The sequence below is a fragment of the Apostichopus japonicus genome, chromosome 8 (genome assembly GCF_037975245.1).
Source record: "Apostichopus japonicus isolate 1M-3 chromosome 8, ASM3797524v1, whole genome shotgun sequence".
Classification (NCBI taxonomy): domain Eukaryota; kingdom Metazoa; phylum Echinodermata; class Holothuroidea; order Aspidochirotida; family Stichopodidae; genus Apostichopus; species Apostichopus japonicus.
This window is the reverse complement of record NC_092568.1, coordinates 15,879,202-15,895,660: the sequence shown is the minus strand read 5'-3', so window position 1 is coordinate 15,895,660 and position 16,459 is coordinate 15,879,202. Positions and strand designations below refer to the sequence as shown.

General features: G+C 35.8%; 1 protein-coding gene across 1 annotated transcript; it reads left to right on the top strand.

The window, feature by feature from the left end:
• The first annotated feature begins 357 nt into the window (after positions 1-357).
• On the top strand, positions 358-15,611 carry LOC139970721 (NAD-dependent protein deacetylase sirtuin-2-like). Its single transcript, XM_071976667.1, has 14 exons — positions 358-517; positions 1,909-1,965; positions 2,486-2,626; positions 3,142-3,183; positions 3,759-3,865; positions 4,822-4,947; positions 5,959-6,085; positions 6,648-6,713; positions 7,446-7,501; positions 10,488-10,564; positions 11,221-11,272; positions 11,708-11,775; positions 13,975-14,041; positions 14,816-15,611. Exons 1-14 carry the CDS (start codon positions 394-396, stop codon positions 14,948-14,950), a joined length of 1,245 nt encoding a protein of 414 aa, XP_071832768.1. The 5' UTR covers positions 358-393; the 3' UTR covers positions 14,951-15,611.
• The last annotated feature ends 848 nt before the right edge of the window (positions 15,612-16,459 follow it).

Sequence of the window (16,459 nt, the reverse complement as noted above, 5' to 3'; positions counted from 1 at the left end):
AGATTTCTACGTTTTCCACCAATATACCAAAAATTGGGGGGGGGGGTATGACAAGAAGGAGAAACTTTGATCAAGTTTTACTAATTAAATCATAATTTAGGGACCTGAGTCAATTTTGTAAGAAATAAAATCTTTCTTTTGGAGGATCAGATGGAGGGAAGGAGTGCCGAACTGCTCCACTGGGGGATAGTGGATTTAGGGATTTCCCTTCCCTCTCTCCCAGTAACTGTGTTCAAAATGGCCGTGCCTGCCCTTGGCAAACAAAAGAGCAAGAAATAAGTGAGCGTAGCTTTTTTTGGGGAAACCCCAAATTCGTTCCCACGCGATTGCGTCATATTATTTGTTTACTGGCACTGCACTACTACATATACCAGAACGAAGAATACAGTGCACATGAACAATATTCGTTGCACTAGTACCACTACCAGTACCAGCTACGAATCAACAAAACAGTGCCAACAGTCTTGTTCAACAAACGAAAAGAAAATCTCTGGCTCCAACATGGCAGAACAGCAAGGTAATATGCAGAAGTCATACTATTTTAGCAAATTTCCTAGATCGATGTTTGCCATTTCTCTAGAGATGCAGCTTGAGTTTCGTGGAAGTAGGACTAGTAGTACTGGACCTTACCTAGCTTAAGGTAGCCTAGGTCTTGGACCACGGCTGTTAGTCCAAAAATTATGGCCTATGTCTACGAGTGCAACGTACCATAGAGTGTTTGACCTGGAAAATCTTACTAAATGTCGCATGAAGTTATCAAGCTTAGACATATAGGGGCAATTTCCATAGAATTATCTACAGTTGGTAATTAAGCCAAGGGGTTTATGTCTGTTGTTCACTTGGTTTTGAAACAACTTCCTTCGTCATGGCTGCACTGCATTTGAGAAAGTGATCAGATGCTGGGATATACATTCGCGACCGTTGGATCGGGACGTTAAAAGGTGGTCTTGGGAGCTGGAATGGGAGGGAACTCACACTCCTGCCTCGTTATCCTCTGAACACTTGTCGAAAAGAAAAGGCTTGAAATAAGCCGGTGTTCATCCACAATCTAATATGGATATAGGGTCTCAAATAAGCTACTGTAAGGCTTCCTGATCCTTGGGTCTCTAAACTGAACTAACCCTATATAATTTTTCAGTACCTAGCCTATTAAGAGTCTGTCCACAAATGAGTGGAATTCATCTGTAATTCAGGTGTTTGACGTACAATGAGCTACAAATACTATCCACTGTTTAATACATGTTAATAGTGCAAAAAAGATTGTAGAATGACTAATTTGAGAATACTTTGTCATTCGTTACATTTTACAACAAACCAGTAATAGATGCACTGATACACAGAAGCTATAACATTGATGATTTAGACCTACTGTAGCCTAGCTTTTCAAGGTTACATCGTTGCTCAACTTTAATTTTGTGAAAGCCATATTGAGAGACTTACTAGCATGTTTCAAGCTGGGCAAACTTTTCATAAAATCATTACATTGCCAGGTATGTAGAGTATATATTAGGACTAAATACTACTAGAATATATTGATATATTTCAATATATTTGCATACATTTCAATTTGGCTGCATTTCATAAAATTGCTGTTGGTTGTGTTAGAAAAGCCCAATGTTGCATTTCATTTCTGAAATTATTGTTTGCTTGTTTGTTTTTTTTTCATTTCATTTCTGAAATTATTGTTTGTTTGTTGTTTTTTTCCATTTCATTTCTGAAATTATTGTTATTTTTTTTATTAATTACTTTTGGGAGGTTACATTAAAAATTTGCAACCTAGCTATTGTGTGCTGAAACATATTTAGTAAGTTAAGCATTTACATAATACTAATGAGCTCAAGGATAAATACTGTCAATACCATCAATGAGTTTGTGAAGTAAAATATGTCAATGTGTACTTCTTTGCAGATGACCCAGATCAACAATCAAAGCAGGATACTGAGGAGCCAGAAAGTGCAGAAGGAGGTATGTCAAAGTAAATTATGAATTATATAAACGAACACAAATTTAAAAAAAGTTTCACTACTTCTCATTTGTCTAAGTACTCATGAGCAGATTGCAGGACTACTTGTAATAATTCATATTGAAATCATGGATTCTTACTGCAAGTCAGTAGTTGTTAGTTTGGTATTAAGTTGTGAGAAATGTGTTTGTAATTTTGTATTCAGCATGTTTGCTCATGTTGCCTGTTTCAGTGTCACAGTGAAGTAGGTGCATACCCCTTTTCAACCTCATATAAGAATTGTAAAGTAGACATTAGTTCAACTTTTGTGTTTAGACCTTATTATTGACCTAACTAATAGTCTAATATGAATGTACCATTTGATGTCTAAACTTGTGATTTATCTGGGAGCAACTTGCAGTCCCACAGAAAAGGAGGGTCTGCTTCAACCAACCCACGGCCAGAACCTCTCCTAACTTCAACCTGCTGCATCTGTCCCTGTATTATCTCAATAATTAATATTGATGTTGTTTATTTTCATAGCAATGGGGCTCTTGTCAGCCTTACTGTCACAGTTGAACTTTAGGAAAAGTGCACAGACAGAAGAAACAGAAGAAAAACCTCAGCAGGTCTTGGAAAGCCTAGATTTGAAAGGAGTGGCAAAGTACATTGAAAGTGGAAAAGGTTGGTATACCTTGTCTGAATTGCAAAATTGTCTAAGTTTGTAATTTGTTCATCAAATATAAATGGAATTACTAGAACCTCCACTCCACAAATGTGTACCAATAATTATTTTAGTTTTTTGGGGTCGATCCTATTGCCCGATACATGTAGTGACATTTTGTGAAGTAATTGTTGTATCTAGGAAGGGGATTTCAAATATATCCACACATTACAAACAAATGAGAAATTCAATTTTTGGTGGTCTTTCCTCAGTTACTTGATGCATTTTGAAGTAGTTATATGTTCACTATTATGTTCAATAGAGCAGCATTCTTCAAAAGCAAAAGCGACTGTGGAATTAGAGGAGGTTTCAAACTGATGGATGTTGAATATCCAATCAGTCACGTCATTGAATCATTGGGATTAATTGTTAATATTTAGTGGTGACACTCACAGCATCAGTGTACTTATGTTTATATGTTGTTTAGACTACTATACATCTAATGTTCTAATTTCTTCATTTTTACATTTTACAGTAAAGAACATAATCATTATGTCAGGAGCTGGAATATCAACATGTAAGTTATATTTATTTATTTAACAATCACGCAGGTTGACTCAAGCATTTGATACTATTTTGAAAGTTAAAATTTACGGTAAAGAGACTTGGTCACATATACAGTGAATCGTGTTAAGATTAATATCAATTATCCTTCAATTTGATATCTGTAATTTGTGATGATAATTTCAACTTTAATTACAGTTAAATTGAAAGAAGGATCTACCATGTAATATCAAGCGAGGGATTACTAGTGTGGTGGCAGTGTGGGCTACAAAAATATGTCAATAACATGATGTTGTGTATGACAAATCTCTATGCCAAGAAAGGAGTCTTTAAAATAACTATTATTTAATACTGGTTTGGCATAATCTATCTGGTACAAATATCTCTCTCTCTTGAGGTATTACAACATATGAACATTCACAAGCTCATACTCAATTGTACATATATTAGTGCATAGGCTATATTATATATATATCAGTAAATTTAATATATCAGTACGATGATATAATACATTAGTATATTAATCGAGAGAAGCCAGTAGCTGCTTTCACTGGTTGGACACAATCTTTCCCAAATTTCAACACTTAGCTGCTGGCATTCCTGACTTTCGGAGCCCAAGCTCTGGCTTATACGACAATCTCCAAGAATACAACTTGCCATCTCCACAGTCCATGTTTGAGATCGGTTTCTTCATGGTAAGTTCACTTGGAGACAGTGACTATATACCAACATTATATGTACGACATATGTGTGAAAGTGCAGGGGAGAGAATAACAGTGTAGTTCACTGAACATGTATGTGTTGTCTCTTTAATTTGTGTACATACTTGTAAAGATGAGGAGGGCCAATCAGAGACAACATACTCAGCTAATCCTTGGTAAGGTACACTTCCACTGTCTGAAATAACAGATTGTGCTAAATATCTTAAAATATATAGTAAACTGGCTTTGGATTGAAGCAATAGGTCCCTACCCAAGTTTTGAAAAGGTTTTAGTGGGGGAAAGGGGAATGAGGTGGGTGTGGAGGAATGGGAGTTTTGCTCGGGGGGGGGGGGGGGGTGGGGGAGCGGAATGTGGTGGTTGTGGAGGAATGGGAGTTTTGCTCACCCAAAACAACAAGAACTGTATATTCATACAGTTGATTCTTGTGGAGGTTGAAGAAGTGTACAAATACTGCAAAATCATGATCATTTACATTACCTATTATGCCAAAAGAGTAATTTTGATAGTCATTGGAAGATGCAAGTAGATATTTTCTTCATTTTGTGTGCATGTCTTATCAGTCACATGACTCCTGAAGTAAGAAAAGAGACCTGTTACTGTAAAGCTGAGGTTACATTACAGTTTTATTGTACACTTGCCTGTGCCTAAAACTAAAAACAAATTGCTGAAAAGTGCAAAGAAAATGTCATCATGCATTAATTTTGGAAAGAGGAACTAGGAAGTGAAGTTAATTGTATTTGTCTGTAACCTTGTTGTATCACGACCTTTCATCAAATGATCCTTGATTCTAGATGCAAAGCAGGTGTTTTTTTTTGTTACGAATAATCACACATTAAGCAGTCTTGTTTGTCTTAGATATGATTGCAATAAATAGATACATATCATTTAATACAAAATGTACAATATTTTTCTGTCTATATTTTATGCAGCAACATCCAGAACCATTTTTTAAACTAGCAAAGGAGTTATATCCAGGAAAGTTTAAGCCAACTCCCTGCCATTACTTCATGAAACTGTTGAGTGATAAAGGAATCCTTCTCAGGCACTTTACACAGGTAAGTCTTTGTTTTAAGTGATGAATCAAGTTTGGTATTTAATCTTATATATACTTGTTATTAAATACACATGTAAGGATCCCATATACATTAATCTCTTATAGAATAAACAATGTAACTCATTGGCTAAAAACGCTATAGTGATTGCATATTCTGTTGTTGATGTGTTAATTAGTAAATCAGCCGTAGGAATTGTGGTTTGAATTTCTGTTGGAGCCAAAAAGTACTTTCCTTTTTCAAAAGTTAACATATAGATGTGATATATGTTCGTTTCCTTTGGAACTTCATATGATTAAATATTATGTGATGTCATTCGCATAGGGCTGATAAAATACATACAAATAAGGGTTCAACATGACTTTGTTAGCAGCATCTGGTCTGATAAAGTACTGTGACTGTGTCATGTCACAAGATTCTAGGCCGTTTGGCTGAGATCATGTGTAGCAATAATGTTCCCCTTCTAGGGAATCAAGAAACACACCTGGTTAGGATCACACAGTCACGGTTTTGATGCAAGGGGACTGGGGATGAGAATGGATCAATCGGTCAATTGTTTAGTGTTTTGTGGCCAGGTTCTCTCCTGGGTGCTTTTCTTGAACAGTGTTTTGCTAAAATTTTATCTTTTGTCTGGATAATAAAAGCATTTCAAAGTTTTTAGCAAAAACAAAACAAATAAGTTAAGCAGTTGCTGCATATGACATTGCACATTCCTTTGCAGTCAACATACTAAAACCAAACAAGTCTGGACAACGCCAAATATAATGGTGGATACTAGGACTTTCTTAACTAGGTATTCATTAACGTGCAAAACATTGTAAGGATAAGAACAATGCTGTACAACAGAACTGCAAAGCATTGCATGTTATAAATACCATGGAACTGTGGGGAATGTCATATATGTGAGGGTGGCATACTCCATACCTGCTGCACCAAGCCTTCACCATTAATATCTATATCTACTAACCACTGCACCAGATGTATTTATGATGTTGTACCTGTCTACCGTACCAGAACATTGACACTTTAGATCGCTTAGCTGGCTTACAGACTCACAAGATAGTAGAAGCACACGGAAGCTTTCATCTCTCTCACTGTCTCGGTGAATGTAAGAAGGAGTATTCCGAAGAATGGATGAAAAGTAAGAAACATTGACAGACATAATACCTTCAACTTAATAACACCACGGTATTGCATGAAACAAACACCATGACAACACCATAGCATTATATGTTCAGAGAGGTTGATCAGAAATAGGTACCACCAGTTAGAGAGCACACAAACATAAACAACAGAAGTTGTTTTATCCTTGAACTTTCAGAATATTTGTGTCAGAGAAATTCTTTTCAGTTACAGTGTCTGTGTTTTTTATGAGAAAACTATGATATAGATTACATTGTCAGTATACCCTGAAAGTCTGCTATCTATTGTAAGCAAATCATATAGACTGCTCATGAGAGAGTTCTGTCTTTAGATTCTCTGGAAACAAAAGTGCAACAAAAGAAAATGAATTTGTTTCAGTTAACTTGAAGTTATTCATTCTCTTGATAAATCTCCACAATTAGTGTGGCATAGTCCCTCTTCATCTTTAAGATTGTTCATTCCTGCACATATTATTACTTTGTTTGTGATCGTAAAATGAATGTTTATCAGAACTCAAATGGAAAATGGAGTGACACAAAATTCATTATTCCTTTCTTAAGAGAAAATATTTGAGGAAGAAGTATCAGTGGTCAGATGTGAAGATTGTGACGGCCTTGTTAAACCAGGTATGTGAATGCATAAGAAGAAAAGGATTCTGTTGTTATTATTGTATATAAATATTTAAATATAAATATATATTATTGTATATAATGTGATACTCATGAGGTCACCAGTACAAAGCCCAGTATTGTCAATAACGTCTTTGCTTTTTAAAATCTCAATTTTTGAACAGGTTTAACACATATACGAAAACATTAATTGGTGCTATTATTGTATGCAGTATACCTATGACCATATTCTGCTCTTCTGCTATATGGTACATCTGTGTGGCAATTGCCAACAATATGACTTGGCAGAATCAGGATAGGTATATTGTTTTAATAATCATTACATTTAATAATCACCTGTAAGATTATAATATCTGTGTTCTTGAATGATAAGGAAGTGTTTGTGATATTCAGTATATATTCGGTATATAACTTGAAAAGATTCCAAATTTGAGTTAAAATGGAAGCCACCTGATGTGTAAGTTATAATTCATAAGCCCTTGCGGGCTTCTCCCACATTTGTGGTTGCTTAGGCGTTGTAAAAATAACTGCTGATTTTTATTATTATGATGATTATTATTATGTGTAGTTCAAGTGTTACAGCAGCATTTGTGTGTGTATGTATGTGTGAGACCATACAACAAGGAACACAGCTCCAGCTACAATTCTTATCTTACAGTTAGTTATGATTAATATTAGATTTCATTCAGCTGATCTTGGTATTATTCTTTCGTTTTTTTTTTGCTGTAGATATTGTCTTCTTTGGTGAGAGTATGCCAGCAAATTTCTTCACAAGAGTCACAGAGGTAAGAAATGGTAAACAGTGTGATCTGTTTTGAAGTATTTCACGTTGATGTTAATAAGTACTAGAAATAATTCTGTAACACCGGATCAGTGACTCAGATATTTTTCTATAATTCTATTCTATTGCCTTCTGAGTAAATTGGAGTATTCAGTATGGCAGACATTTTGACCGCACATATGTTGAATTACATACTATATTAATCTCAAGGATATGGAACAAGGAAATGGTGCATTCAGGTTAAAACAGTGTATACATAGTTTCATTTTCATTTCATTTATTTGTTTTTTTCTCAATATACGGTACATAGTATGTCATACAAACGTTTACAGATATGAAATTGAGTATAAAGAGAAAGGAAGTGATCTAAAAACCTGAAAATAATTAAGTTATCAGTGTTAACGATATAAACAAACAAAGATTTCTAAAAAGTATTATGGATCAATAATCACTTATGTAAACCTTGCTTAATTGACGTTTAAAGGAACGTGGTGACTGAGAATCATTTTGTATATGATCATGATGATTAAGTAGATAATTCCAGCAAGTGTTTGCCCGATAACGTATACTCTGTTTACCCAGGTTACTATGGGGAAAAAGTCTATGTATGTGACCAGCCTGTCTTGTATTATAATCATGGATTTCCTTATTAACAGTGAATAAATTTTTACATGTGGGCGGATTATACCCATTAATAGATTGTGATTTGAAAGATTTTGAAAGGGCAAACCAGAGTCACAAGAATCACAAATCCAAGAATTACACCTATTACCGATACACCACGTATGCCGAAAAGTACCACAATTTTCACATTTAACCTTATTATACGTTTCACTTATGATAAGATTACAATTTTCACAAACTAACATCACCTGTTTTCGATCAGAGTGATAAAAAAGGAAGACAAAAAGTACAAAAATATGTAAATGTATACATCCTTTGGATTAATTATTGATTTACAGTGTCATTTTCCAGTGCCAAAGAGCTAGAGACGCTTCAAGTCATTCAGACCCCAGATTCGTTTCGTAAACTCGGTGTTGTTCTTGCTTACCAGTGCGATGACTTTCATATCATGTGACCAGGCTGCTTTGACCAGGGTGGTGTTTTTCGTCGCCTGTAGTAGCTCTTGGTTCGCCTTCGTTAGGTCCTCCTGTATTACAAGGGGGGGGGCCTTCAATTTCCGCCTGTTCTTTATGCATAGTTCTCTGGTTTTGTAGTTCTGGAATTTGACGATTATTGCCCTGCGTTTACCCGGCTCTTTCTTACCGATCCGATGGGACCTATCAATGTCTGTTGGATTCAGGTTGAGTCCCAGATGCTGTGATGCGAGGTCCATCATGATGACGTCAGTATTTTCGTTCGGCTTCTCCTCCACACCAAACACACGAATGCAGTTTCTTCGGGAGTACTGTTCCAGCTGGTTCAATTGGTTGGTTGAGTTGTTGAGTTTGTCTGTCAATTTCGAGATCTCGTCCTGCATGGTTTTCAGTTCTGAAGAAGTTTTCTCAGATTCCACTTCGAGGTCATGTATTTTGCCAGAATTTATCTTGTGTAAAAGTAAGTTGGCCTGACGTCAGGCCAACTTACTTTTACACATTCTATTACACAGGCTCTCTAGTGGATAAGCAGTTTGCTAACAGTTTTATTTTATTTTGATTATTAGAATTTATCTTGATCTGCTTCAAAAACTTATCCAGTTTTTTATCCAGAGCTCGATCAATACAAGCTTGCAGCTTTAGCTCGAAATCTTGGCTTGCGATTACTTTTGTAACCACTTGAGTGACAATCTCTGAGATTTCCTTTTCTTTTGTGTTGGAGCGTGTAGACATTGTTAGGAACCACCGGACCAATTTATGTCGATAACTGTCCCACAGGACTCTGAGCGATGATAATTAGTCCAACGGCTTCGATTGACGGCCTGTAGGATTCTGTAGTTTGGAGCTTTGGGCCGAGGTCCACTGTGCAGTAGTAGCAAAACACCGTAAGCTTAGGCTATGTTAGGATAACTCTTTCACTTCACCATTCGTTGAACAAATTTTCTGATGCAGTTCTGCAGCTCAAAACAGCCAGAAAATGATCGGATTTTCAGTTAGGTCTTCCAAAGGCTCTATATAAGGGAGGATTCACATGATTTACCTTCCTCTTGATTGTGAGCTGATGAAAATTAGCGAAAATCTGCGAGTCTTGTCGTTTATCTCGACAGCGAGTCTTGTCTACGATTATCTCAGGTTAATTGATTCGTTAGCAATAACGTGGTATTGTTGTGGTGTAAATTCATTGTGCCTCTGTATCAAACAGGTGGAAAGAAAGTAGGGGTAAATGAAGAACCTGTTCATGGGCATGGTGAAGCTTGTTTGATCTATGTGGGCGATGGAATGTGCTGTCGGCTATTGCTTGCACAGTATTAACTATTCATTCAGATAAGTTGTCTACGTTTCAGCCCCTGGCGTCCTTAGCTGGTTGTTTATACACTAGTTTGCAAAATGTGTGAACATTTTCAAGGCTCTTGGTTTGATTTCTGATTTATTCTGTTAATTTATTCCAAATAACTTAGTGAGCTAGCAAAGTTTCTGTCCAGGTCACCTTCTATGTGTGCAGATTTTTCTGCATCATCGATTCCTGGAGTGAAATCTCCTTTCCTGCCCCTCCCCCCGCCCCTCCCCCTCCCCCTCACACAACCCACCTATTCACCTCTCTGTCTGCACTACTTGATGGTAACAACTATACAGTATTAAATAATTTGATGAGTAAACTTATCGGGATAGAATGTCTACCTCAGAAGAATACAATAACATAAACCCAATACAGTGTATTACATTCTTAATGATGACCTCATACATTGTTTATTTGCATCTTTGTTGTTTGTATTGGAGTTGTCAATCTTGCAAAACTTTCAAAGAATCTTTTGGGCAAACATTGACGGGCTTGCTTATTCAAAATAATCTTTTTCTGAAAAATTATGAAATCCCCTTTTTTTTGTTTTCTGACAGGATTTACCGAAGTGTGACTTAGCAATCATTATGGGGACATCATTAGCGGTACAACCATTTGCCTCTTTGGTCGACAAGTAAGTTTAGCAGAATCTGCGCAGACTCAATATTTTGCTAAAATTGATAAAACAATGTAGCTTTGAATCTTATTAATCAGTTGAGTAATTGGTGGGATTAAAAAATTTTCGGTGGAAAAGTTTTTTCCGGCCGCTTTTTCAGTTCTCTATTTTCCATTTTGTAACAACAAATGTATTGTGTCACAGACCATGGTTACTCCACATGATTTTAGCTGACATCTTTTGCAAGTTGTTTGGTATAGGTACTAAATGTGGCCTAAGGTAAGGTGATCAGACGTTCCCGATATACAGGGATAGTCCCCAATCCCAATGTTTTGTCCCTCATAAACAAGTGTTCCTGCAAATGTCCCAGATTTAACAAGAAGTCCCTGAAATTCTAAAATACAACATTTTATTCACAACAGATTTCGATTTGTTTATGATCTGTCTTTGACCTTGTTTGGACAAATTTACATGGATTGTATAATTTATTTTATTCAGGCAGTTGAACATGGCTTTTGTCTGTATTGCAATGAAGGATCAACAATTACAAGAGTTAGCCCAAATTTTACTAAGGAATGCTACAGTGATAATACTTGTGTGTTTTCAAGGATCACTTCAAATTTGTAGTAACTACATGTTGCTTTGTTCTTAAAATTCACATATTTTACTTACAGAGTCCCAAAAGAGTGTCCAAGACTTTTAATTAATATGGAGAGGTCAGGACAGGTGAGTTTTTAAGTTGCACAATGTTAATTGATATCTTCCATCATTCATTGCCAAAGATAGAATGTGTGTGTTTGGGATCTTTGCATAAATGTAATTAAAAGACACCAATAAATCAGAGAAATATTAAACATGCTGTTATCACAAAGAAATTCTATAGAGCACTTAATCAAAGTTAATGTACAGTACATTTGATGTTCTGAAATATCAAATCACATCAATAAAATCTGGGTATGCTGGTCAAAAATGTGTGCTTGAAACTTTTACAGGAACAACTGTAGAACCACTGTCTTTAAAGCATTTGCTAATGACCTTCTCATAAAAGAGAATTTCTGATGTTGTAATTCCTATGTGATTGAGCTGTTCACTAAGGGTAGCACCACTAGTAGAGATCTCTTAGAGTATCAATAGTTACATTTTAGTCCTTGTTTTCACCAGGCCGATCCGTTCATGCAGATGTTGGGCCTCAGCAGAGGGATGGACTTTGATTCTGATAAAAACTACAGGTGTGTAGGTAGTGGCTTGTCACCTCTAGTATGCTTTACTATATATATATATCAACGTTCTCATTACTAGAGAATAGAAGGTTAAAAGTAATTTCCATGATAACTTCCATTTCCAACATTCTACAAAAGGTGATTTCAAATATTGTTGGTAAAAAGAAATGCTGCAAATACATCCACACTTTAGTTAAAAATAATCACAAGTGTAATTTATCCTGGCCAGCATATATGACAATGGAGCAATTATTAATAAAACGAACCATTCCTTCCGTTAGGTGCAACAAGGCTTGCTATTTGAAATTTAACCCTCCCTTAGTTACCAGTGTATAGTGGTCTTTCAGCCTGGTTGGCTGCCTTTACAGATATGATGATGCATTGATATATATTAATATATATTGATATATTTGTGTGGATAGCTCCCAGATACCATCCAGCCCTCTGTCCCACACTTTAGCTAGCTAGCTTCAAGCCTCTCTTCTAAATTATTTATTATATACTATAGATAGCTTACTATAGATAATATACTTTCAAGCTTATCTAACTTTACAGAGCCTTCAGTTTCATTATAAATCATAATTACCTGTCTTGCTAGGGTGATCCTTTAAGATTTGGCAATACTGGTTATCCGTAGCTTTCTCTGAGGTGAATATTATGCCCTACTTGTGCTGTTTCATGCAAATGGTGGGTTTGTCTAATACTTTGTTATGGCTTTGCATTGCTATGCAAATCTTACTTAAAATCTTACGAAAAGTAGATTTTCCACAGTATTGTTGCAAACAGCACTAACATATAATCCTTTAAGATATTGCCTAAAGACATCTTACATTCAGAGCACAAATCTCCTTATATTTTCAAAACTAATTATGAAAGAAAACATAAAAGGTATTCACAGCCAAGAAGGAAGAGAAAAGCACCTGTAGGGTCTTAACACAACATTCAATAAATCTTTAACATATAATATGATAATTTCAGATCTGAAAATAGAAAAAACAAATTAAGACAGGTGAGATAAAGAATAGAAAGAAAAAGGTGATTGAAAACAAGTCCTGATTCTCTTCTAGGCACTGGGATGGGCGCTGATATCATACTGATGGTTTCATAAATGGATTACACTGAATGTATAACACTGTTCATGATGCTATATCCTGGCAATGGCATATCCTAAGGGGGCACCAAGTGCCACTGCCTTGTAAATGGATTACACAATTGTATAACACTGTTCATCTTGCTATATCCTGGCAATGGCATTGCCTAAGGGGGCACCAAGTGCCACTGCCTTGTAAATGGATTACACAATTGTATAACACTGTTCATGTTGCTATATAGGCAATAGCATTGCCTAATGGGGCACCAAGTGCCAATGCCTTATAAATGGATTACACAATTGCATAACACTGTTCATGTTGCTATATATAGGCAATAGCATTGCCTAATGGGGCACCAAGTGCCAATGCCTGTAAATGGATTACACAATTGCATAACACTGTTCATGTTGCTATATAGGCAATAGCATTGCCTAATGGGGCACCAAGTGCCACTGCCTGTAAATGGATTACACAATTGCATAACACTGTTCATGTTGCTATATAGGCAATAGCATTGCCTAATGGGGCACCAAGTGCCACTGCCTGTAAATGGATTACACAATTGCATAACACTGTTCATGTTGCTATATAGGCAATAGCATTGCCTAATGGGGCACCAAGTGCCACTGCCTGTAAATGGATTACACAATTGCATAACACTGTTCATGTTGCTATATAGGCAATAGCATTGCCTAATGGGGCACCAAGTGCCACTGCCTGTAAATGGATTACACAATTGCATAACACTGTTCATGTTGCTATATAGGCAATAGCATTGCCTAATGGGGCACCAAGTGCCACTGCCTCATATACCACTGTTCATGTTGCTATGTCCTAGCAGTTGTGTTGTCTTTGGGGTCACTGCCTCAAGATAGGTAAAGTTTCTGAGATAAATATCAAATAAAAATGACTCCCTCACAAAGAAATTGGAAACTCAACTGTCCTCCAAAAATTCCTAAACAGTTTATGTAGTCAAATTGTCACACAACTTTGTTATGTTGTTTTTTATTTCACAGAATTTTCTTACTTTATAATTACAAATGTAAAGTAAACATGCTCCGTGATTATTACAACTGTTCGAAATATTTATTGGTACTTGCTTCTGTTTAATTCCCAGAGATGTTGCCTGGATAGGAACTTGTGATGATGGTTGCTTTGAACTTGCCAAGCTCCTCAAATGGAAGGTTAGGATCAATTCTCCATCTTGTTAAAAGTAAAAAGCATTGTCGGTATTAAACATTCCAAGTGTAGAGGGTATGTTTAAAGGTACCTATTAGCAGTGTGATCACTGCATGGCAGTGTAGTACAATATGTAGTATGTCTCAAGACATATGCCTGATTCATTTGAACCAACTGTGGTGTGCTCTGCTTTAAAATCTATTACTTGAGCTCAATACAGTATTTGTCATCAGTCTTGAGATGTTAGACTATGATACGCTTTATTACTATCGGTCCATGAATACTGTTCCTGGTAAGCTAAAGAAGAACTAAATAAAAGTAACTTTCTAGTTTAGTCTGTTTGTAGTTTTTTCACTTTCCATATTTTCATATATATATATAAAGTATATGAATAAGGTTACCGACAGTATGTTAGATATGTTTCAGTTATTTTACCGACAGTATCAAATATGCAGGCCAGGAATGTTAGATTTGTTTCAGTTATTTTACTGACAGTATCAAACATGCAGGCAAGGAATGTTGGATTTGATTCAGTAATTTTACTGACAGTATCAAACATGCAGGCCAGGAATGTTGGATTTGTTTCAGTAATTCTACTGACAGTATCAAACATGCAGGCCAAGAATGTTGGATTTGATTCAGTAATTTACTGACAGTATCAAACATGCAGGCCAGGAATTATCTCTACAGCTAATATGTTATTTGTACACACTGCAGGTTACTTTCAAACCCAAGATGTTTCCTCTATATTTGTATGAGTATGTTTCTTGCATTTTCAGGATGATTTAGATCAGTTGATTAAAGATGGTCATGCTAAAATGGATGCAGAGATCAAATCCGGGAAGGAAGTCAAAGGTCAAAAAAATACCCAGCAGTCTACAGAGTTACATGAAGAAGATAAGAAAGAGGAGTAAAGAGTTAACAGAGAAGGGAGTCATGTGACTAATAAATCTCAAAATATGACTGTCAAGGCAGTCATGTGACTAATAAATCTCTAAATTTGACCGTGAAGTCAGTTACGTGACCACCAATTCTTGCAATGAGAAATTTCAAGGACAGAACAGAAATTGGAGGTGTAGGCAATAAATGACTGAATCACAGGAATCAGTGACAGCAGCCTATAGCTTCATTTGCTTTGGGTGATGTCAGAACTATGGAGACTATTGTAGATCTGGTATTTTCAGTAAATATTTCTTGTTCCTTTTTTCTTTTTTCATCAATCATGTTTTGATAATCAGATAGAGCAATAAGCTTGGTATATGGTACTTTTTGAGCTTTGTATATGTTTAAATTAAAGTCAACTTTAAGATGTACAATATGAGTCAATGTAGATCATTTTAAGTGACTGTTTCCTTTAACATTTGTGATTCATCAGGGTAATACTAGTAACATGCATTTTATTATGATGCCACTGCTAGCATATATGGTTACAGAAAAGTCTGAGACTGAAAATTAATCTATTCGGAGAAAGTAAAATCAAACGTATCTTATTCAACTCCTATTATCAGAGCTTCTTTCACTGCATTGAAAATGTTTCTCATTTTATGTAGATAAAGTACATTGCAAAATAACAAATCTTAGACTTGGTTAATTCTTTACTTTAAGTGACTTGGAGCTGACAAAGCTGTAGGATCATCATTAATTATATTAAAAGCAACTGTTTGTATTTAGTTCATAGTTTCTGGGAATTTGAGAAAACCTACAGAATATCGTTCGAAAAGAGAATTTAATTTTGATAAAATCAAGATGCCCTTCTTTTGATGTTTATCAAATGAATGCTAATTGTGTCATCCAGCTATAAGTCCATATTAGAGTTAATCACAAAAACCCCCAAAACTTCCAACATATTTTCTACACAAAAAGAATTGGAACTTTGAGTTTGTCACAAATAGCTTCAAAGACAAGCTTGCCCAGGGCATGGGGTAGGGTGTGTTGGTGCAGGTGGTCCTTCCCCCGCCCCCTACAGTTTACTGTGACCACATCTGTGCCACCTTCATGTGCACAAAACTTCACAAGTTAGAGATACGAGCATGGTGTGGGTGTCCTTAAATTGTTGATAACCCTGCTACTTTTTGCTAATGGCCTGATCAAATATTTATCAAGATTCATGTAAAGAGCTGGTTTAGCATCAGATGGTTGCAAAAACCTGATGATGGATTTGGTCTGAATACCAAAAGTGAATCTCTTTAAGACAGGCAGTGAAGGAGAAATAACCACAATGATAAGGCTTTGTATCAGAGTTTTTTTTTTTTTTGGTTTTTTATATCTGTAAGTTTATTGTACCAGTCCTTTCTTATAACAGTTTTTCGTTTGGATTACATTTACATGAACTTTGTTTTAGTCCAACTAGAATTGATAGATCTAGCAAGAGGTTTGGAAATTCTAAGTAACAAACTCTAAATTTTACATAGATAAACCTTTCA

Coding starts and splice junctions, on each gene's coding strand:
- LOC139970721 (XM_071976667.1), top strand. CDS start 394: ATGAACAATATTCGTTGCACTAGTACCACTACCAGTACCAGCTACGAA. Junction 11,776..13,974: donor GATTCTGATAAAAACTACAG/GTGTGTAGGTAG, acceptor TTTAATTCCCAG/AGATGTTGCCTGGATAGGAA. Junction 14,042..14,815: donor CCAAGCTCCTCAAATGGAAG/GTTAGGATCAAT, acceptor TTGCATTTTCAG/GATGATTTAGATCAGTTGAT.